Source organism: Schistocerca cancellata, chromosome 11 (assembly GCF_023864275.1).
Source record: "Schistocerca cancellata isolate TAMUIC-IGC-003103 chromosome 11, iqSchCanc2.1, whole genome shotgun sequence".
In the NCBI taxonomy this organism is placed as follows: Eukaryota; Metazoa; Arthropoda; class Insecta; order Orthoptera; family Acrididae; genus Schistocerca; species Schistocerca cancellata.
In genome coordinates, this window is record NC_064636.1 from 58110516 (window position 1) to 58134812 (window position 24297).

The 24297-nt window shown below is 42.7% G+C and overlaps 1 protein-coding gene across 3 annotated transcripts in view; it reads left to right on the top strand.

Annotated features, from left to right (window-relative positions):
* The window catches only part of LOC126108708 (uncharacterized), a 68478-nt gene extending 46602 nt beyond the window's left edge, over positions 1-21876 (top strand). For 2 of the 3 annotated variants that reach the window (XM_049914027.1, XM_049914026.1), the window contains exons 4-6: positions 1586-1776; positions 14036-14247; positions 21141-21876. In XM_049914027.1, the coding sequence (XP_049769984.1) occupies positions 1586-1776; positions 14036-14247; positions 21141-21285 (548 nt within the window). In that variant the 3' untranslated portion in view covers positions 21286-21876. The remainder of the gene's footprint in view (positions 1-1585; positions 1777-14035; positions 14248-21140) is intronic. The other variant, XM_049914025.1, reaches the window with a different exon arrangement.
* The last annotated feature ends 2421 nt before the right edge of the window (positions 21877-24297 follow it).

A 24297-nucleotide genomic window follows, 5' to 3' on the forward strand; every position in this document is an offset into this window, starting at 1 on the left:
ATGACATTAAGTATAATTTTAGAAAATTTATTCTTTCTACGTATGAAGAGCAGTGCATATGAGTACTGAGACATGGAAATAATTACAGTTAAATAACTATGAGGGTTGTTTTTTAAGTAAGGGCCGGTCGCGCGTATAGTCCCGTAGTTCGCGCGGACACCGCAACAAGCCACCGCGCCACTTGCCGGCATCCTTCCCGTTCACACTGATGCAAGTTGCAGCTCAGTAGCTGACTTGTACGCATCACTGTGCTACTTTATAATGTTTACGATTATTGAATCGCCCGCCGCGTGTGAGATACGGTCAGTGATACGTTTTTTGACCGCGAGGAGCCTATCAGCTGCAGAAATTCATCGTCAGTTAACGGAAGTTTATGGCTCGAATGCAGTGAGTGAAGGTAAAGTGTGGGTTAGAGAGTTAAAAAATGGCCGTCAAAACGTCCATGACGAAGAACGCTCAGGCCGGCCCTCTGTGATCACTGGTGATTTGGTGGCTGCAGTCGAAACAAAGATTCGTGAGGACAGAAGATTCACAATTTCCACTCTTTCTTAGGAATTTCCACAAGTTTCAAGGTCGGTTTTGTACAAAATTGTGTCTGAAAACCTAAACTTTAAGAAACTGTGTTCTCGGTGGGTACCCAGACTCCTCACAGAGGACCACAAAGGGAAGAGATTTGCCACTTCATTGGACTTTTTGATTCGTTACGAGGAAGAAGGGGACGACATGTTGAGTCAAATTGTCACTGGAGATGAAACCTGGGTATCCCATATCACTCCCGAAAGCCAGCGACAATCAATGGAATGGCGACACACAACCTCACCCGTCAAGGTCAAAGCCAAACAGACGCTGTCAAAGCGCAAGATTATGGCAACTGTGTTCTGGGACCGGTGCAGTGTTTTGCTAGTGGACTTTATGCCACGAGGAACGACAATCAACAGATGCCTACTGTGCAACTCTAAAGAAGCTCCGCAGAGCAATTCGAAACAAAAGGCGCGGCATGCTGACAAAAGGAGTTTTGCTCCTGCACGATAACGCTAGGCCTCACACCTCTCAAAAGACTCGGGATTTGATTGATTCTTTTGGCTGGGAAGTTCTGGACCGTGCACCATACAGCCCCGACCTTGCTCCTAGCGATTTTCACCTTTTCCGGTACCTGAAACACCATCTTGGCGGGCAGCGCTTCAATGACGATGATGAAGTGAAAGCGGCCGTGAACTCTTGGCTGTCGGAGCAGGCGGCCGAATTCTTTGAAGAGGGAATTAAAAACTTAGTTGTACGGTATGACAAGTGCTTAAATAAACAAGGCAACTATGTAGAAAAATAGGTAAAAGTGTGTAGAATCAGAAAAAAAGGTTTTTTTTTTACAAAAGTACTTGTATCTTTTTTTTTGGTGTGCATTATTGTCATAATCATAACTGTAAATCTAAATGCAGGCAAGAGCAGCCTGTGATGGAACATTTCCTGTAGCCATAGATTGTTGATATGTTTTCTGGAATACAATTTAACTTTAGGCAGACTGCATCTCTTCCTATAGATTGGATGTTCTGTGGTGCTGTCTGAACCATTTGCTCGTATCTTTTTACAGTCGAGACGTGGCCTGAGGAGAAGTACCTGAAGCTCGTAAAGACACTGCACATTCGTGAGTTCAGCGTGTTCGGGCAGTACGCATCTGTGAGGGCACTGGTGGATCGGCCTGTGCGAGATGACAGGAGCGCCCTCAAAGGGTGTGTGGCCTGGGCAATCCTGCAAGTGCTCCACGGTGTCAGTCCCGACAAGGTTTGTAATTCTTTGGCTTCTTCCACTGTATGTTGATCCTTAGGGTAATTTCGGGTACTCTGTGTCGGACGGGCACAGTATTTCGACGAGCAATCCTGTCGCCATCACAGAGTGTGCAGACTCGTTGATCGGCTTGTTGTGGGCAGGTGATTTATCCCCCCTTCCCACATCTCCAGAATTGTTCCGTACACTGGTGTGACTACAGTTATGTTCTCGGTGAAGTTTGGGCCTTGTGCTCAGTATAATAGAGGAGGAGAATGAGGTACTCGGCTGACACAACCAGATGTTGGCAGTGGCAGGTGGAGTGCCACGAGCCGTGCCATTGATGTTGCCTCTCCCACGAACACTGCACTGAATGTGACCACAGCATACGGAACCACCCCTGAGACTGGAGGCAGGGGATTTGTAACCCATACGCCCCCGTAGGTGATCAAGCACTGCACCTCGTAACTGAACGTTTGTAGTACCTGACAACATTACATACTATCCCTGTCATTTCTTAATTCTCTGCCTGTTTATAGCACCGATTTAGTTGTTCTTCACTGGCCAATGCCTGGTACAATTTCAGCATTGTGTGTGTTATTTCAAGTACGTATGGACACTTTCCACTGAAGCAGCTTTGTTGCACAGCTTCTGGTCATCTATTATCCAATATTTGTCTTGTGGTTCTGTGAGCCATTGTGATTTACACAGTTTGCATGAGAATGACTGTGGTCAGGTAATCAGTATTCTACCATCCTTCATTCAGAGCCCTGTTTTGTATCACATTTTTATTCAGCCTTGCATCTTGTCCTGAAGGCAGTTCAGTACCGACGAATGATCGCGAGATACATAGAATTGGCATCATTACAACACCAAAAGAGCATAGAAAATTCACCTGACGATATTTGCACATATCTTAAAGACCGAACTATTAACAGTTAGATTATTACTTTTGCTACTTTCGGGCCCCAATTCTTCACACTGTCCCCTACATCTTGCATCTTTGTATACACTAGTGGTTGATCAGTTTTACAACAGGGTGCCCATTTTCTATTATTAAATTGTATACATCATGAATTCTTATATCACTGTGGTATCTGTTTAATGATTACTGTGGTGAACGTTTTTAAATACGATAATATTCGTGTCATTAGCTGTTGGGAGGCTGAGGCTACTGCATATGTTACAATCGGCATTCTCTTCTCTCAGTGTGTTCTCAGGCAGACTTCCTCTTACCTCAGCCACTGCTGGTGGCATCAGTAGTCTTGTAACCGGAATCTGACACAATAGAGAGACACAGGCCGACTGGCAGTGGGCATTGACGGTGAGTCACAAAAACCCACAGAAAGACTGCCCCTGCGCTGCCAGTTTTATAGGGCTCTAGTGAGTGCCGAGAGGCTGTCACGGCAGGTGAGGCATGCGCACGGTGCAGTGGCAGCAACGGCAGCACTCTCGGCAGCTGTTGTCTGCGTCCGTGTTTTCTGGTGGGCTGTCCAAATTGTCGGACCGGTATACCTGATAGCCTGATAACAGAGCCTGAAGTGCGCTGGCCGATGTTTAGGGAGGTGAACGGGTGGTGTCCCGTCGGTGGAAGTGCCAACTGGGAGAAGGAACACAGGATGTGAGGCACTGCACTGGGGAACTGAAGTGTGGTGGATGACCGCGGACTGGCCAGAGGCAGTGGTGATGTCTCGACATGCGTACCTGTACCGACGGGAGCTGCCGCCAGTGTCCTGGAGTGCAAATGGTACTCGTGACGTGGAGGGACATGTTAGGGCGGGGACTCCAACTCGGAGTGATCCACTGCTGGAGGTGTGGACGGAGTTGGTTCATGTGCCGACATTCTGAACCTCTCGGGCTATCGACTATCGTAAGGCACCACCCACGAGTGGCAACCACTGTAGCTGGCATCTGTGAGGCTTTTGCCCCATAGGAACAGGCTCAAACAGCCGGACTAGTAGGACATCCTCCTGCATGTCAGGTCTGGGGTTACTTGGGTTGGGGTGCTAGGAGATGGAGGAGGGTACATGGCTGATGACCATGAAGGAGTTCTGCCGGGTTGTGGTCATGGACGGGAGTGGACCTATAAGTGCTCAGGAACACCGTGAGTGCTGCTGTTGCCGCGTTTAACATTTGTTGCTTGTATGTGCACACGATCAGCTTGCTTCAGCATTGGAGGAGGGGTGAAATGGAGGGTTACACAGGTTTTTGATGCCATTAGCGGTGCAGAGCTGTTCGAAGGCCGTAGGAGTCAATTGAAGCCCGTTGTCCTTGACGATGGTGCGGGGAATCCCTTCATTGGCAAGAATCTAGAAGACCATTGAGCTTAGCCGCTCTGGTGGTGGATACCGTGCTGGCCACTGAGGGGTAGTTTGAATAAGTGTCCTCAACAATAAGCCACGTTGAGCTGAGGAAGGGGCCAGCAAAACTAGATGAATGCAGTCCCAAGGGTGACGGTGAGTAGGCCAGGGGGCGAAAGACGGGTGGAGCGAGGACTTTCATCTGAGACATGCCCCAGTGCCCGTGATGGAAGAGTTTCAAGGCTTGAGTGCATGAAGTATTTGGGTGACAATATTGTGGGTACCTGCTTCTGCATCAAGCAGGAGCACATTGGAGATGGACATACGAACAATGAGAGAGGCAAATGCAGGCCTAGACCTTGGGACCAGATGACTTTTAAAAAAAAGTGGGCCACCCACGTAGGACACAGTGCGACATGCCGCAAGATAGTCGCGGTGTGTGTGTGACACCACATGAGTAGCAGTGATGGGAAACCCATCCAGGGTGTATTGTCATACCACATCGATGTTAAAAGCAGGAGAGCTCCAGTTTTTTAAACACTGTGTCTGGTCCTGAAAGTAAGCGTGAGAGGGCATCTGCAATTGCATGTTGTTCAGCAGGCTTGCACGTGATGGTGTAATTGTAGAAGCTAAGGAAAAGGGCCCAACAGTGTAGCCTCTGGGCCGTCCGCTCTGGAAGCTGAGATTGAGACCCAAAGAGTGCTATGAGCAGTTTGTGGTCTGTAATGAGTGTATACCGCGACCCAATTACATACACTTGGAATTTCTTCAAGGCAAAGATGATTGCCAGTGCCTCTTTCTCGATCTGGGAATAATTGTTGGGCAGGCATCAGTGTTCTGGGTCATAGGTGATTGATTGCTCTGTACCATCATCATTATGATGTGCCAGCTCTGCACCAATGCCATAGGGAGAAGCATCCGCAACCAAAACAAGGGGGCGTGATTAGGGAGAGAGGGGTTAAGGCAGTGTGCAGAACATAACATGCGCTTCAGCTGTATAAAGGCCTGCTCATAGGCCACTGACCACTGAAACGGAATGTCTTTCTTTTACATGTTTGAGGGGCTGCATAATGTGTGCTGCCTGCAGGAGGAACTTAGAATAATAATTTACTCCTCCAAAAAAGCCTGCAACTCCTAGAGGTTTTGGGTATGTGGGAGAGAGTCAGTAACAGAAACGTTATGGCCAGTGGGCTGACTCCCGTCTATGGGGAGGTAGACCACTTGTTCCTGGAAAAACTGGCATTGGAAAAACTGGCATTTGTGCAGACTGTACTTGAGCCCTGCATCCCAGAGTGTAGTAAAGAGGGTATGTAGGTTACGCAGGTGGTCTTGGCACCTCGTATTTGTAACAATTAAGTCATCCAGGTAATTGGTACAAGCTGGGATGGACATGGTTAACTGTTCCAGGTATCTTGGGAAGATCATTGGAGCAGAAGGGATCCCAAAAGGCAAATGCTTGTATTTGTATTAGCCAAAACGCATATTGATGACGACAATGTGTTGTGATTTCTCATCTAGTGGTATCTGTAAGCAAGCTTCAGCAAGGTCTATTTTAGAAAAACATTAATCTCAAGAGGAGATCCTCTTCATGTGGTATGGGATAGGTTTCTCCTAGAGCCTGGACATTGATCGTTGACATAAAATCTCCACAAAGCCAGAGGGAACCATTTGGCTTTGGACTACGGCGAGGGGTGTGGCCCGAGCACTAGTTTTGACCAGTTCTATGATCCGAGCATCGTGAAGGCAATAGAATTAGAGCTTAAATGGCTGTCCGTAAGGAGACTGGAAGAGTACGTGCGTGAGAGAAACGGGCACCGCATCTAAACGTAAAGAAATAGGTGGCGCACCTCATGCCAGGCTCAGAGATTCGGAAGAGGCACAACAGTCACCAAGTTCCTGGAAGGGGACTGTGTCTGAGATGACCTGAACTTTGTCTGTGATGGAGAACCCGAACAGTGAGACAGCATCCAGGCCGAAAATGGTGCCACAGGAATGACTGTTGACAACACGCAGCATTAGCAGCTGTGTAACCATATTTCAGGTGGCCGTAGTGCTGAATTGACCTCTGAGGAGAATAGTGCAGTCACCATATGCGACCAGCTTGCGAGAGGGCAGGACCGACGCTGAGTAATGTCGGGAGATTGACCGGGGAAACCGGCGCTCCCGTGTCTACTTGGAAACGAACGTCCTGACGAGTAGTTGTGGGTGCAAGGATTGTCCTGGCCAACGGTGGCCTGAAGCTCGTGCACCAAACGCTGACACAAGTTAGGAGTAGGGTTAGACTTACCTGATGGCAGACAGTTCGGAGACATAAATCCTTGCTACACAAATGGAGTGTACCCACAATTGGGGTAGTCTGCCGTTGGTGCCTCACAAAACAGTCAGGACAAGAAGACAGACCCGGTGGATGTGCCATCACGACTGCTCTAGCTGCCCGGAGGTCATTGGCACATCCAAAAGTAATTAATCACGCTGCCACTGTCGGGATGATGGCTGGCGAGAATTCTGTCCCCGTGGCAGCAGTTGAACTGCAGCGATCTGGGTGCTGGTCTTGAGAAGTTCATTTGCTGCCTGCACCATCTCGAAAGAGTGCCATTTTCAGTATCTCGTCAAAGAAAACTTGAGGGCATCAGGATTGGGAGCCAATTGAACCACTTTGTCACGGATCAGGGAATCGCCATATGAAGTTTTGCAGGACGGGTTGGCAAAGGTAAAATCACAATGACGACTCGGACCTTGCATATCCGTCACCCACGATCGATAAGACTGGTCCACTTGTTTCTAGTACTGATGTAACTCTAGGTGCAATGAAACCACATACAACAGTTGTGAATTATAGGTCAACAATAATGAACACATTTTCTCGAAAGTGAGTGCAACAGGGTTTGACAGGGAAGCTAATTTCTTAAGTAAGAAAAAGGTCTCCGGGGAAGCCGAAGAAAGGAAGAGCAATTGTTGGAGATGGTCATCAGAAACCTGAAAAGCGGCACAGTGTTCCAGCCCCTGTCAATAAGTTTCGCAATCCTCCTCAGTATTGTTAAATTGTGGAAATAAGGGTGGGCAAGACTGTCTGGGACGTGACCACAGTTGCAACCAGCCGAGGGCATCGATGGTGAGTTACAAAAACCCACAGGATGACAGCTATGGACAACAACAACAACAACAACAACAACAACTAAGACAAAAACCACGAACATATATGGCGGTGTAAAAGTCCGAAGAATAAACCAGATCGAGAGTCTAGACATAGCGAGATCAGGAACTGACAACAGTGCATACGATGAACAACACAAGAGTGCAGTCAAAACAGGACTGGCTTCTGAGCCGCTGCGCTGCCGGCTTTATAGGGCCCCCGTGATTGCCAGTAGGTTGGCGTGGAAGTCGTGGCCCATACGTAGAGCAGTGACAGCGACAGCAGCACTCGCAGGTTATAGGGGGCACCACCTAGCGGCTGTTGTCTATGTCCATGTCTTCGGGCGGGCTGTCCAAATTATCAAGCCGGTATACTGGTTGTAGTTCATCTTTTGCTCAACCTTTGACTCTCTCACTTGCGCTGAAGATGACTTGACCAGTCGCAGTAACTTTTTAATTAAAATGATCGGAAAGGAACATACTGTTTCTGAAGGAGACATCAGAACCTGATGATAACAGGGTCACTTAAGGAAATATTGTGCGTATCGGAAACAGCACCGACAGTACACCTGTGGACTTCTGTTGTGTAAGGTTTGTTTCTCGACTGTCTGCAGTCAGCGGTTGTTATGCTTACGGCAGGTCCAGATGTGGTAATTAAGTCTCTCCCTGTTTCATATCCAGATGGTGACTTACCTGGGAAATCTGGTAAACTGGGAATTCTTGGGGAAATTTAATTTGACAAACTGCGTATTGGCTTCTGTCTCGAGTTCTTCAGCCGACATTCGTCTGATGATTTTACTGACGTTTCGCCAGCAGGAATGGCTGGCATTGTCAAAGCTTCACCCTCCATCGCCGGTGGTGAACTGGAGCCAAGCTCGCGGCCGCAGACTGTATGTACCTGGCGCACCGACAACCGAGGTCTTCTCCGTGGTAATTTCCGGTGCAGTTCTCCTCTTGCTACCTGCGACAGTCGTCGCTGCAGTATGGGAAGCCAGGATCCGTTTACTTTAAGGCTTTCCGCTTCCTCGTTGAAGCTATTAGTATGTTTTGTATTTCTACAGCTTCTCTGAACAAGCGGGTACGATAGTGCTTCTCTACAGCCAGAACTTCCGTGTCGGCGAATTTTATTACGTGGTCGGTCTCGCTCAGCGCATGCTCTGCCATAACAGATTTCTCCACCTGCCCCAACCTGCAGTGTCGCTTATGTTCTTTGATCCTGGTGTTGCTTGATCGTCCAGTCATTCCGACATAAACTGTTCCGCATGTGCGTGGTATGTGGTTTATTCCAGACTATGCAAGTGGGTCCCTTTTCTTCTTTGCCGGTCTAAGACACCCTTCGATCTTCCTTGTCGGTTTGAAATTCGTCTTTCGCCATGTTTGCACAATATACGGCCGATTCTGTCTGTCACTCTGGGAATGTGTGGCAGAAAGGCCGTTTCAGACATTTATTTTTCTGATTTCTTACTTCGCCGAGTGTTTCGCTCTGTTACACTTCTAATATAATTTGTGGAATACCCATTGCTCCTCAGAACACTTTCCAAGTGTTGCATTTCACGTCTGAGGTACAGCGGCTCACATATTCGTCCTGCTCATATTACGAGCGTATTAAATCATACCTCTTTCCTGGCTCTGATGGTGGTTTGATAGTTTCTGCAGGTACCAGTCCGTGGATGTCAGTTTTTGATACATGTTGTGTCCCAGGTTTTTGCCATCCCTTGTGACCAGAACACCTAGAGATGGCAGTTTTTTGTCCTTTTCTACTTCCATGGTAAATTTTAGCTAGCCACATTACCTCCTTAGGTAGGGAAAAGCAGTAAACTATTTAAGTCTTCAGAAAAATGAGTAGTTCTTGTATATTATTTTCCTTTCCACTAAAAAATATGTTGTGTGATACGTAATATGCAGATTCAAAATTTGTACATGGTGAGCTATCAGTTATCATGGTGTGGTGAACTTCAATTTTCCTTTGAGTGGCTACTTTACCCCAGTTTAAAGGTATAATTCTTCTCTGTTCACTGGCATATTATAATTTTCAGGTTAGCCATTATATTGCAACAATTACAGTAGTAGTTTGTTAGTAAGTTGCCTTGTGGTGAAAGATATGAGCTAGACCAAGTTGGAAAGTGGAAATGACAGCTCTCCTAGTTTTCATTTTAAAGTTATTGTTTTGTGGACATAATTCTGATACCTCAGGCTGTTGTTATTTTGTTAATTTGGTTAAAACTGTGCTGTATTCAAACACAATGTAATCCTGTTTTCCTGAACACATTTAGACACGTCATATTCAGTAGGTCTCATTTTATGTCTTAAAACTACTTTAATTGTAAAGATTGAATTGTTCACTTTGGCTTTATCTGTTCATAGCTTGGGAGCTTGCAATTTTTTTTGCCTTTGTAGTATTTTTTGCTTTGCCCTCACCCGGTATCACACAAATGAGAAATATAGCATTTAGTGAGTGCAGCAACATAGGTTTTTCCTAAACCTCGGGTTTTTTAGTATGAAAACTTGAGAATTGTGGGCAATACTCCAGCAAATTTGTGGAATATGACATACTTTCAAGTTGGAAACAAACGCAGAAAACAATCTGTTCAGGGCACCTTTACAGTTAATGTACTTTCTTTCTTTTTTTTCTGGGGGAGGGGGGGGGGGGGTGAGAAGAGGGAGGTTGTGTGTGTGTGTGTGTGTGTGTGTGTGTGTGTGTGTGTGTGTTAAATACATCTTGATTTGTGATTTGTGGAAAGTGTAAGTTTAAAAACCCACATTTAATTTGCAAATACAGAAAAAAATGAGCAGGAGCTTCCAACCCCACCAAGGTTGTTATTGCATGTTCACAAGTTCCAAGTGGTCTTGGCAAATGCTGTGTGGGAAAACTGATATCCATTTTAGTATCTGCAGTATGTGAAACTTTTGTCATCTGTAATTTGCTTGGTTGAAAGGCAAGACATAGCTAGAAGAAAAGGTACATCAAGCAAAAGATTGGGAGTGACACTGCAGTTTCTCACGATCTGAAGAAGCTACGAAGACCTAAAAGATCAGCTGCTTAATTTTGTGTGTCGGGTTGTGTAATCCCTGAAACATGTCATGCCAGCTACAGTCTCTTACATGAACAGTGAGTGTGCCATTGTAGTGGTCGTATGACGAGTGGTTCGATGCAGCTCTCCGTGCTAGCGTATCCTGTGGAAGCTGCCTCATCTCTGTGTAACTATTGCACCCTACATCCACGTGAACCTGCTTTCTGTAGTCAAGCCCCGGTCTCCCTCTGCAATTTTTATCCCTCCCCCTTTCTCACATTACCAAACTGGTGATTCCTTGATGCCTCAGGATGTACCCTACCAACTGACCCCCTTCTTTTAAGTCAGATTGTGCCACATTGCTCTTCAAGGGGACATTCGTCATGAGCTGTTAAAGTGTTTTCAACTTGGCCCCTTTTCGATTGGTGAAAGTTAGTAGAGTTCATGCCACTGCAGAATGTTTATGCTCGTGCCCAAGCTTGAGTGCTTAATAGTATAGTGCACCATAGCAGTAAGCCGGTCGGTGTGACCGAGCGGTTCTAGGCGCTTCAGTCTGGAACCGTGCGACCGCTACGGTCACAGGTTCGAATCTTGCCTCGGGCACGGATGTGTGTGATGTCCTTAGGTTAGTTAGGTTTAAGTAGTTCCAAGTTATAGGGGACTGATGACCTCAGATGTTAAGTCCCGTAGTGCTCCGAACCATTTCAACCATTTGAACCAAAGCAGTATGTAGCCATCGTAAATCTAGTGTCGATTATGGTGGGGTGTTGTGTTGTGCATACTCACAAAAATAAGCAGAAAGGTTGTACCATATCCCAATGATTTGCCAACAACTTTTGTGTCACTTCTGTGAGGCATTAATTCATTAAAAGTTTGTTTCTTTTATAAACCATAAGTGGGCTGCTCTGGGAGGAGGTGGTGGGGTTGTCTCAGCAACCAGTCTGAATTAGGAGCCAAAATAAAAGTTCATGAGATTTTGAAAATTAGACATGAAAATGAAATTATAGTTTCAATGAATTCTTCCTAAATGTAGTAAGATCGGATGTGGATATGACATTCTATCAGGGCGTCACAAATTTGGAAAACAGCCAGAACACATCTCTTAAACAATTTGAAAAAATCACTCAAAGGGATGTGGAAAAGAAAATATTGTCTCTAAAAAATAAAACCTCACATGGGTGGGATGAAATAACATCATCTGTAATCAAGTATGTGCACGATATTATTTTCCAACCACTGTCAACTATTATAAATCAATCTTTTGAACAGGGATGCTTTCCAGAGGTATTGAAGTATGGTGAGATCAAACCTCTATTCAAGAAAGGATCGACAGAAGATATGGGGAATTACCACCCTCTCTCTCTCTTGCCGGTCTTCTCTAAAGTGTTTGAAAAGATTGCAGCAAAACAAATTAATAACTTTCTTACTGTAAATGATATAATTTTTAAAAACCAGTTCGGATTCCAACAGGGTAAAAGCACTGTGAATGCTATAAATGAGTTTATCCAACGTTAGATAAAAGTAGAAAGGTCACAGGTATATTCTGTGATCTGACTAAAGCTTTTGATTCAGTGAACCACGCATTACTCCTCCACAAATTACAGATGTATGGAATTAGAGACACCGCTTTAAAATGGTTTAGCTCTTACCTGTCAGGTAGGAAACAGAGTAATTTTAACTTTAAATGGAACCAATTATTCATCAGACTGGAAAACAGTTCCCCAAGGAGTCCCACAAGGTTCGATATTGGGTCCCTATCTGTTTCTGTTTTACGTAAATGACCTACCAATTGCTATTGATGTTCATTCAGTCTTATTTGCTGATGATACATCAGTTCTAATTGAAAATGAGGTATCTGAAAATATTGCAGAAAAAGCCGAAAATACTTTAGAAAAACTTGAATCTTGGTTCTATCAAAATGGACTAAAACTAAATGTAACTAAAACCAAAATGATGCAATTTGAAGCTAAATCAGTAGAAAGGAGTGAAATAAAGATAACTTGTAATGATCAGGATATTACAGAAGCAAACCACGTGAAGTTCTTAGGCCTAAATCTTGACAAAAATTTAAATTGGAAGGTACACATAGAATACTTAGCAAATAAACTGAACAACTTAGCATTTGCAATTTGTATTTTGTCAGGTGCCACAAACATGGATACCAGAAAGATAGTTTATCACTGCTACTTTGAGTCAGTTATTCGTTGTGGCATTATCTTCTGGGGAAATTCTGCAAATGTCACTAGGCTCCTAGTATTACAAAAGAAAGTAATTAGAAACGTGTGTTGCAAAAAAACGGGAATCCTGTCGACCACTGTTAAAAAAATTTAAAAATACTATCTATCCCCTCACTTTACATATATATGAGATGGTGGTGTTCCTATATAGAAATCAACATACACTAGACACTTTCCGTTTTGACCACAACTACAGCACTCGCAACAGAGATAACTTCAAACTTCCAACACATCGTTTAAAACTTTATGCCCAAACGCCAGAGTATATGGGGTTAAAAAATTTTCAATAAAATAAAAGGCAGTAATATATTTAAAATGGAGATTGGTTCACTGAAAATATGCTCTTTACTCTTCTGGTGGAAAAGTGTTGTTATTCTGTCGATGAATTCATTGAGGACAGCTTCACAATCTGAACACAGGGATTGTATTACATTTATTATTTTATGTACATGTGTAGCTGTAACTTAGAACTGTAAAATATAATGTAAACTTTCGTATTTCTCTTAAAAAAGTGAAAAAAGTGTCTTTTGTAAACCTTGACATGTCTCCTGTACATCAAATCAAATGATTTGAAAATTGTATGTAATGAGATGAATAAACCACATATCACATATGAGCTGCTTCCTCTCCCAGCAGCCTCTGCTCAGTGGCCAAGTTAGATATGCCATTGTTAGCCTCATTAACAAGTACTTAAATCCATGTGCTGTGTGTGTGTGTGTGTGTGTGTGTGTGTGTGTGTGTGTGCGAGCGCGCGCACATGTTTGGGGGGGGGGGGGGGGGGCACCTGGGAGGGTGAATAAGGAGAGGGAAGGGGAAGAGTAAGGAAGGTGCAAGAAGTGATGAAAAATAAAAACAGAGCTGTGGTCTGTGGCAGTCCTCTTCCCAGATAGAAAGATTGGATGAAGTGGCATTCATCCAACTTTACACTGGTCATTCTACTCTGACGTGCAGCTGTTTACTTTGACAAGGGGATCCTGCAGTGTGTGTAGAATGTTATTTCAGTTCACTAAATTGCAGCTGAGAACTGATGAAGGAACAGTTTTCTGATTTGACCAGACTCCAGCTTAAGCTCTTCGGTTGGTTTTAGTGCATTGCAGAGTGGCTGGCTCATCAATTTTTAGCTTAGTGAACAGCCAACTACGTGGCTCTGTTGTAGTGTTGTAATACATGCTTCTTTGAGGTCGGTCTACTTCTTTAAGAATAGACACGTGACAATCATTTCTTGCAGGTTGTGTGTGTGTGTGTGTGTGTGTGTGTGTGTGTGTGTGTGTGTGTGTCATGTAAGAAGTTTTAGCACAATATTTTATGTTTTATTTTAGTACAATTTTTCAGTTTCTTAATGTTTTGAAAAACACACACACCAGCCTTCAGAATGGGGCCCTATACACGACAGATTTGTACGTCTGAATAGTTGTCACCACTGCTGTCAGAGAGAGAGAGAGAGAGAGAGAGAGAGAGAGAGCGAGCACACTACATGTTGCTGACCATACACAGTGCAGCCATCTGGATGTGAGAGGTGACGTTCAGATCGCAAATGTGAGAGGTGACATACAGATGGCAAGACTTGATTCATACATATTGTAATGTGACATTGCAGGTGAAGTACGTGACGCGTCTACGGCCAGAGTGCTTCAACAAGTTACCGCCGGGCCCCGTGTCATACTCGGAGCTGCCTCCCAGGCAGCTGTACCTGTCACTTCAAATGCTGGGAGACTGCGCGTCTTCCGCAGCTCGGGCCGATGCCGAAGACCCGGCCTTCTACGGCAGGCTGCTGCGTCACATCTACTGTCTGCAGCAGGAGCTTCCCCGGTACGTAGGCTGCCACCTGTCTCCACGCTGTCTTCGGGAGGCTCCGCACCTGCCACAGACAGAGATCGGTCAGCTGTAAAATGCAAAACTTGATGGAAGCGGTCACTGTATACAGTGATCAGAGTGAATGACAGTCACACTCATTCAAATGTGAGAGCAAACATGGTTACTTGCACATTCAGTGTAGTCGTCATCTTAAATGCCGTGTTATATTGAGCTCACTTTAGGGCATTGTAATCTGCTAGCTTCAGATATTTATAATGTTTCACATGTAGAAACAATGATAATTGCGACGGGTAACCATCTGCAACTGTCAAGTAACTTGACACCTGAGGAGGCATAGCTGTATGCTGTGGTGTAGCCAGGAAATGGAAGCTGGAATGTGTGTTTTGGGCACTGTTTCAGTGGGTGTGTAATTTTTGTGTCATGGAGAAAATGAGGTGGGAAAAGAAAAAAAGGGGAAGAAGTTGGAGAAAAAGAGGGGCCCAGTAAAGGGGAGAGGAGGAGGAGGAGGAGGAGGAGGAGGAATTGGAAAGGATTAAAATGGAAAGGCTGCAGGGATGTAGGAAACAAAATGACGGGGATATTCCAATTGGAGTGAGTTGAGCAGCAGTTCTGTAAGACCTTCCTCTCCTTAACTCGGTATGTAGATGCTGTTTTTTAAAGCTACTCAGTGAAGCCTCTTGCCATTATGCTCAGTGAAGTGATGCAACCAAAGTCCTGATAGTATATTTTGTGCCAGTTGCAGCTTTCTATTCTATGAGCAATGTAAAAGGAATTGTGTAGAAGCAGTGATCAGTTGCGGCTTTGATGGCAACCCCGTTAACAACTAGAAGTCTGTCACTTTGTGATCCAGATGGCTATTATTACTAAGTTACGTGTCTGTTTTATGTACTTTCCTTAAGCTGGCCACTCCCATGTCATTCCCTTTGGCTTCATGTGCTAAGCAAGTGTTTCATTTCTAGTGACTTTAGCATTAGTAAGCTGTTCCACTGAAGTGAGCTGTGGTAACACTCAGTACATGACACAGGTGATGTAAAAAAAACTTGGGGTAACTGAACAAAAAGTCAGAGCAGGAAGTGTGTTTGTGGATGAAGAGACTAATGGAGGGGACAAATTAGACCTCCTTGAAATAGGGTCCGTACTTGCAGCAAATCTTAGTGATTGTAGAGGGACTTACACAAGAGGGGGTCAAAAAGAAACAACCATTATTCTATAGATTGACACATTTTTGTTTTCTTGTGGTACTGCCTATTACCCTTTAAATTCACAAATCAACCTACCTAGTTAGGGGGGCCTAATATTTCAAGCTCCAACCTGTGGAATACCATATCTGTTTTTCTTGATAACATCCTCTTGAAAGATCTAAATGGCAAAATATTTTACCTCTGGAATACCCGAGACGATGATGCCATCAGTTAAAATTGTGCAGTGGAGTTTCATGTACTCGGGAAATATAACAGCTGTCGTTTTCCCTCGATTTCAGCCATTCACAGTACCAACATAGAAAAGTTATATCTGCTAATGTTAGGAGAAAGTATCAGCCAGTCGTGCAGGCATCGTCATCTCCCACAGCTTCCTCGTCTCCTCGAAGTACTGGTGGAAGTAAAGCTGTCAGGATGGGTCATGAGTTGTGCTTGGATAGCTCAGACGGTAGAGCACTTGCCCATGAAGGCAAAGGTCCTGAGTTAGTCATGGCCTGGCACACAGTTTTAATCTGCCAGAAAGTTTCAAATAAAGTTTTACAAAACAGTTGGGCTTATTTAGAAAATAAAAGTATCAAACAGATAGTGTAGGTGGTGCAGTGGCTAGAGTCTTACTGAGGCCTGTTCAGAAGTGGTGAGTAATAATTTTAAAGTTTAAAATTCGTGGACTTATTGTACAACCATTGCCAGTTTCAACATGGGCCCTTAGGAACCGTACGTGAATCTCTCTACTGTGATAAGTATCTGCTATAGGGAAGATGGCTTTAGGCCATATGCCTTTCTCTGCAGAGTTTTAGCTTTGATAAAGGGCAAGTGGTTCAGGTCATCTGCCTCGGCCTCTTGTACTATTTTATTCCCTCTTCGTTTTCTACATATGAGCTGCTATGGCCTAAATTTATTTTAATTGTTTCTTCTTTGTTTTCTTGCACATTTCTCTCATTATTTCTTGATATTTCTCTCATACCTTTTCTGTCCAAGTGGCTCCAATCTTCTCTTGGGTTTTTCATGGTGACCTTTAGAATCTTGCAGTTTCTTTCTGAGTGGCAGTCATGGAGTAAAACGGGGTTTGCTTGTGTGTCTTCTAATGTCTTCGCACCATGTGTTATCTGTCTTTAATTGACCAAAATAAGTAAAGTCTTACTGTCAGTCTGTTTGGATTCATTCTTTCGATGTGGCCAGAGAAAACCATTTTTCTTTTCCTAATCATGTCTGTAATTTTTTTCACTATGTTTATAAAGGTCACTTATGACCTCTTTTGTGTGGTTAAAAACTCCCAAAATTTTATATATTATTTTCTTTCAGTGGTTTCTAGTGCTTCCATTGTCACCTTTTTGTTCAGAGTTAAATATTCTGCTGCATAAAGTGTGTCTGCGCGAATCATTATAGTGTTAACACATTCCGGTTGCTGCCCTCAGGAACTACGAGTGCGCATTTATTGCTGTTACAGTCGGTGCTCGGAGAATTTCCGAGTGCTGCCCCCAGAGTTTTATTGCAGGTTGCTGCACATTATATCTGTGCGGTGACATCTGGAATGGATTTTTCGTACTTGTAGTACATTGGACGACTGCTAGATGGTGTTCCTGCCTCCTCTAATCACTATGTGACTCAAAAAAGGCACCAAAACAATTCCCGCGCATTCGTTCTTGCTGTGTGCTTCTGTTGTTCTCTTTATCACAAACGTTTGACTGAAGATGGAATTCTGAGGCTGATTGAAGAATCTGGATTTGAAATTGATGGTGATGGGTTTGAAACTGAAAATTGTTCTTCTGGAATAGATGGTAATTATAATGGTCAGTCCTTGTGTTTAGGAATCACAATTACATTATTGGCAGTTTCACTGACTCATATCATTTATTTGGAAGGTAATGAGTGCTATGAAAATGAAAATGGACCATCAAATGTATTAGAAGAGTGTGAAGCTCCCATTCAATGAGGCAGAGGCAGAATACAACAACAGCAGGAGTCCCAAAGCAACATTGTTGTGTGGGTAAATGATGATGATCAATATCAGTTAACACTCTTCGAAGACGTAAGTGATGTCTTGGCACCTTTGAACGCCAAAAACACTGAATTTGACTGTTGAAGTGTCTTAATTGACGCAAATGTCATAAACACAGAGACAGAAACAAACCACTACGCAGCAGCAACTATTTCCAAATTGTGGAGGCAAAATAAGATAACTTCCAGAGAGACCAGATGGTGGTGTGAAGAATGTAGTGTAGGATTGTGTCTACCTGACTGTTTCAAACAGTACCACACAGACAAATTTTGCTCAATGAAAAGAATTGTGTAAATTCAGTGAAATAGTTTTGTACATTTATTTTATAATAAATTCTGATTTATTGCAATTACAAACTTTTTTCCTACTTCTGAACTTTCCAGTTTTCAAAATATGATTATTCTGTAAGTATGTGATATCTTTCAAAAAACTTTAAACAAATGTTGAGATATAGAGTGACAATACAAACCTTATCTTTTGGTCAGGAGCCATGCAAAAAGGTGCAAAAGTGTAAGACGTATAAGGGGTTGCAGCAGTCCCTGTAGCCCGACTACAATGTGTTACGTTAAGCATCGAGGTACATTGATTTCTTGTTACACACAAGTGTACTGAGGTAGTACACTGTTTCCCCTCTTATTAACTTTTGCTTCAATGGATCCTTTCTTCGTTCTTGTTCAGTTACTCCTCCCAGTTTTTCCATATTTAGTGGTGGCAGCCTTAATGTTTGTCATAAATCAGGTTTTCTCAAAGGAGCTCCGTAAGCCTACTTTTTCAGCAGTTCCATCTGTCTAATGGTTGTTACCATTAAGTTTGGAAAATATCTAGGTCATCTGCGAATGCTAGATAGTTTATTTGTAGGTTGTTCCTTTCGTAACCTAATCTAACTCCCTCATTAATTTGGCTTTCTCTTAATGACATTCTCCATTCTCTTACACTTTTTCCAGAAAATAGTTTCAGAACAGTGAGGAGATACCATCTGCCCGTCAGTCCAATTTCAGTCTCAAACCTTCTAGAAGTTTCACCTGTAAATTTTACTTTAGAATGGATGTCTGTTAGCATTTGCTTAATTAGAGCAGGGGTTACACTGTCTAAACCCAGTTCATCAGAATTTCAAACATCAGCTTCATACTGACTGCGTCACAGGCTTTTTTGAGTTGAGTAAAAGTGATTTAATAATTTTTAGGGTTTCTTTTCAGATACATTATGTTGACTTAAGTTGAGAATCTGCTCTGAATGTAATCTGTCTCTTCTAAAATCATATCGATACTCATTAATTGGAGAGTTGTCATTCTGCCGAAATAAATAGTGTTTTTGATGAGATTTTATAGGTAACCGGTATAGTTGTCATGGTTGTTTTGTTGTACGAGGCCATTTCAGAAAGTAACTGTCATTCTAGCGTGGCACTAGTATTTGTGCGAGAGTGCTAACATCATCACATCTGCATGTTCTTTGATTCAGGAAGTGTCCAGCTGTGGAACTATGAACCTCTGTCTTAAGTGGATTAGCTTTTTACAACCTCAAAATACAAGCACTGTAATAATAAATCCTGCGCAGTATGAACAGTAATCAGATTTGTTTCAGTGCAAGATGTTACAGCAGCAGACATTCATCAGCCGTGAACTGTATATGGTCCAGATGAACGAGTGAAGGCGCTGAGTGGCAGTGGGACAGACCTTTTTTTATTTTTTTTATTTTGTGGTAGAACAAACTAACCGGATGAACGGATGAAGAGAGGAGAGGTAGATCTTCTGTTGTGAGAAATGATTTTTTCAAGAAAATTTATGAACAATTCGTGAAAATCAAAGATTCACCATCTCTGAATTTTTTGAACAATCCCTGCAAATTTATCATATTGTTTGTACGAGGTTGTCCCCAATAACTTTGCTTTTGAATGTTCTGTACTCGGTGGCTACTGAAATTTCTCACAGAAGTTCGCAAAACCAAATGAATGGGCTTTGTCTTGCACTTCCTTTCGTGGTTCAACACAGGAGATTTTTTTGAAGAGAATTGAAAACGATGACTGCGTGGCATACGTAAGTGCCGGAACGGAACAGTAGTTGATGACATGCAGGGATACAAATTCTTCGTGCAAGCCAAAGTAAGTTTGCCAAACTTTGTCATTGAGGTATACTATGGCGGCTATGCTTTTTGGGATGCCGAGGGTGTGTGGAATGATGATTGCTTCAGCTGTATACTGTGAAACTTTGAAGACACTTAGGCAAGCCATTCAGAATAAAAGTCACTGTACGCTGACATTCGGTGTTGCGTTTTTGCACGACAATGCTTGTCCCCGCAATGCTTGCTCAAAGAACTCCATAGGGATTTTGAAACAGTCCAAATGGGACATTTTTGATCATTGCCACACAGCTCAGACTTTGTGCCAAACGATTTCATCTCTTCGGTCACATGATGTGGCACGCATCACAGAACTTAGATGATGACAGCAAACTTGGAAAGGCACCCAGGTGGCAGAATTTTGTGAATGATGATTTGTAAATTAGTGAAATGCAGTGACTAATGGTGAAATTTAAATGGTGACTTTGTTGAATAATAGTAGAAAGCTGTAGTTTCAAGGTGTATATATAATAAATTCCTTTTCATGCAAGTTTTTGTTTACAGCCAAATGGAACTTACTTTTAAATCACTGTAGTAGTAGTAGTAGTAGTAAGTAGTAGTAGTAGTAGTAGTAAAACTGCCAATCTGAAGTTGACACTATTGTACTTTTATAAGCGTTGTCATACTGCCTTCTTTTGCCCTCTGAACTGACTTCCCAGCTAGTTGAGGGGGGCCGTATAGTTTAATGTGGACTCCAAATTATGGCAGACCTCATATTAACCCTCAACCAGGTGTGCCTATAGAAAGTGCGCCATCCACAAACATCGTTGTCTTGTATCATTCCATTGTTGTTTTACAGTTGCAAGCCAATGCCTGTTCTTTCATTATTGCTTCAGTTAAGAAAGTGCTAAGTTCTGCTGTCATATGTCCAAGTGCGCAGCAGTAATATACAATGAACAGTGAGCTAGATGAGAAACTTATGCTCCTGCAAGAAAATGACCCAGACTCCCACCTAGCACCACAATCTTACAGTGAGGCAGTGGTCTACAAAATAATTAATCAAATAAGCGGATGGCTGGAATCTGATGCAACTGCACTGTTAAATCCTTCAAGTGGGGGTCACTGCTGAGAGGTAACTCTTGTACATAGCAACAGAGTGAGATAAAGTTTATTTTATTGTTGTTTAATTAAACAGTGACTTAGCTCATGCGAGTTATTCACTGTTTAACGAAACTAAGATTAAACTGTGATTTTGTTCGTACATGTTTATCTTGGTAACATAAAGATAGCTAAAGTTTGTGTATGTGTACAAAGTATGCCCCATGCGTGCTCAAGGGTTAACAAACACTGGTACAGGTGAAAGAAATAAGTGACAGAAAAAATCCTAGGAATGGTTTAGGACTGACACACAGAACTTTGTATTTGTAGCCTCCACTCAGCAATCACGCTATTATTATTGTATGAACTGAAAAAGGTAATCAATATCTAAATATACTAAAAGTGTCATATTGTGTAAACAGTAAAATATGTTATTACCTGTTACAGGCAAATAGGGAAAAGATCATGTAAATTGATAGCTTCAGTAGATGTTTAGAAAAAGTCTCGGGTAACACGTGCAAATATTTCATTTTCAGAATGTCTGTAATGGACAGCAACATCATCAAGTGTCAGCTCGTCCACCTGGATTTCTTCTGGAAGTCAATAACAAATGACTTGCTGGAGAGGCAGGGGCGCCCCAACGCATTGCTCTCCTACATGCGGGACCTCTTGCAGCAGTGATGGCCTGCACTCACTTTTGGAATCAAATGCAATAAATAAATATTAAAAATGGCAAAGTCTTCAGCTGAATACAGCTAAAACAATGAACACCTCTTAACACCCATGCAGCAAATAATAATGCACTGCAAATCCATTCCAATTTTTTTTCGCAAACAGTTGTTTCTTTTATTATTTTTGAATCAGTTAATACACTTGAGAATTTATAGCTTTTAATTTATTAGTGTTCATATGTGAGTATTTAAATCCAAGTTCATCTTTTGTGTGTGCTGTAACCTGAACTTATTTTTACCAGTGGAAAAAAGCCCCATTAGAAATTAGTAATTTTTTTATTAACAGCAAGATAAATATTCTTGTGTATGCCAATGAAAATACTTTACCAAGAAACAGTGAAAATAAACACAATAAATACTAAAAATGGCCCAAGTCTTCAGCTGAGTACAGCTAAAACAATGAACAACCTCTTAATTCCCATGCAGCAAATAATAATGCACTGCAAATCAATGCCATTTTTTTTTCAAAGAGCAATTAACTTAATTATCTGAGTGCCCTTCCGATCTCTGGAAGCTCCATAAGAATTAGAGTAGTACATCTCATCCTCCCTCCCTCCCTCCCTCCCTCCCTCCCTCCCTCCCTCCCTCCCCATCTCTTCACTGTTGTGTGTTGTACAGCGATATAATTTGGTAGGAACATTGAGTAGCAAAAATTTAAATGTCATGAATTTTTACAGTTTTACTGCATAAAAAGCAAAAATGTAGTGAGCGATAAACCTTCCCCCCCCCCCCCCCCCCCCCCTCTGCCCCCTCTCCCTTTCATCACCTTGTGGGGGGTGTAAAGGAGAAATTTATATAAAGGTTTGATATTATGTGGGAAGTTTGTTGCAAGGCACTAAATGCTCTTGTTCTCAAATACTGGAGAGAGTGCATAGTAGCTGTACATGGTGTAACAAATAGTGTGGCAGTATGGGTTAAACACATTAAAGATTTTATAAGGTTTGTATTCATTACTTTGCACTGTATCATGTAGCATTGTATCATATAGCATCAACTAATAAAAGCATTTTCACAAGTATGATAAAGTTCAGACATAACATTCCTTGAACATACTTCTTCAGGTTTCAAGCTGTGTCACTACCAGATTTTATAGAAATTAGTCCAGCTGCTTAGTTATAATGAACTGAAATGCCATACATGCTGCTGCAGTTATTCACACATCTCATTGTTTTACGTGCTATCTCCTGAACTACGACAGGTAGGGTTTCTTACCCTCATAGCGATTGTTGCCCGACAGTAAGGGACATGTGTGGTAAGTTTCGTTGAAATCGATCAAATGATTTAGGAGGCGATGCTGAAAAAAACATACACAATTTTTACAGTATGTATTGATCCCATTGTTATATGGAGAGGGTGAAACAGAAGATCGGAAACTCATTATCTCAGTTAAGTGTCGAAACTGAATCAAAGTTATTAGTGGTGCCATTATCTGCTTCAGCTTATCCCGTGTTAAAGACATAGAATGATTATGAAATTCTCTCTGTCTCAACACAACTGTGTATTATATGTCCCGAAAAAAATTGCCTACTCTACTGTAAGATTTGTTAATGGTAAAGAAATAAAATAAGTTGTTTGTACCCCATGTATATCTACATTATCACACACTGCTTATTTTCTGTGTTTTGGATTCAGTTTCAGTACACAGAATACGTGCTCTTATCCAAAACCGGGTGAAGTGGTGCAGGGATTAGCACAGTGGACTTGCTTTCAGGAGGATGAAGGCTCAAACCCGCATCCAGCCATCCAGATTTCTTACCGCATCCTTGACACAACCCGAGCTCGTGTGCCGCCTCTAATGGCCTCAGTGTTGATGGGGCATTAAACCCAATATTGCTTCCTTCATCACCATGGGCTGAGAGCAAACACACATACGACACCTTCAGATGTTTTTCGAACGTATGGTGATGGCCTTGAGTGTGTAACTCTGCAGACACGTAGGAGGTTGTACAAACTATCTTCTCGCATTCATTACTGTAGTATTTGTCAGGAGGTGTAAACTTACACCACCCTTGGAGTTCAGCTGTGTCATTCTTGAGTGTATTTTTCGCAGTCTGGTGCCGTTCACGGTACAGTTTTCGGAGAAATCGTCGTTGACTGCTTGGGGTCAGTAGTAGGGGAGGAGCAGCATTTCAAATGTGGACTGCCTTCAGATGTGACACACGCTGCACACATTCTGATCAAAAGTATTGGGACACCTATAAGTGCGAATTTCCACCCTTTGCCTTTGACAGTTTGAATTCTGCTTGGGCACTTTTAATGAGGGGTGTGAATGTTGTCGAGGAGTGGCTGCCCATTGTCTCCTAAGAGCTTAAACTGGGGAAGAAGCGATGTCAGATCAGTGATCTCTATACTCCCCGAATGTAGAACTCTGAGATCAGACCGCAAACTTTGGCGTGTGAAAAAAGTTCCCATCGAGCTGTACGTGATAAAGAATTCATTTATTTCTTGCTTAGAATTTTATATTAATATGCGATATAATATTTAGATATGGGATCGTAATCAAAGAGCATTTTCATTTTCCATTCTCGTGATATTTCGTGTCACTTGTTTCTCAGTTTGGCAAGAAACAAAATACAACCAATCATCTTTGACTGATACACTCGAGACAACTGAAGCTCGACATCCGAATATTATAGAGATGCTGGGTCTAACCCATTGCAGCAGTATTCCATTGGGTTCATGTTGTGACACGGGGTAAGTCAATCCATTTCAGGAGTGTTATTGTCCAGAAATTATTGCCTCGCAAACACTGCTTCATGACAGATTGCACTCTCATGCTTATACCATGTACCACCATCTCAAGCTGTTCCTCTACTGTATACAGTGCACAGTGCCGTAAAATGTGTTTGTATCCTGCAGTTAGTGTTTTCTTAAGCACGATAAGGGGACCACATCCTCATCATGAGAAACTCACTTCTACTGCAGGACCACTTTCTCCATACTTCACTGCTGGCATAACACA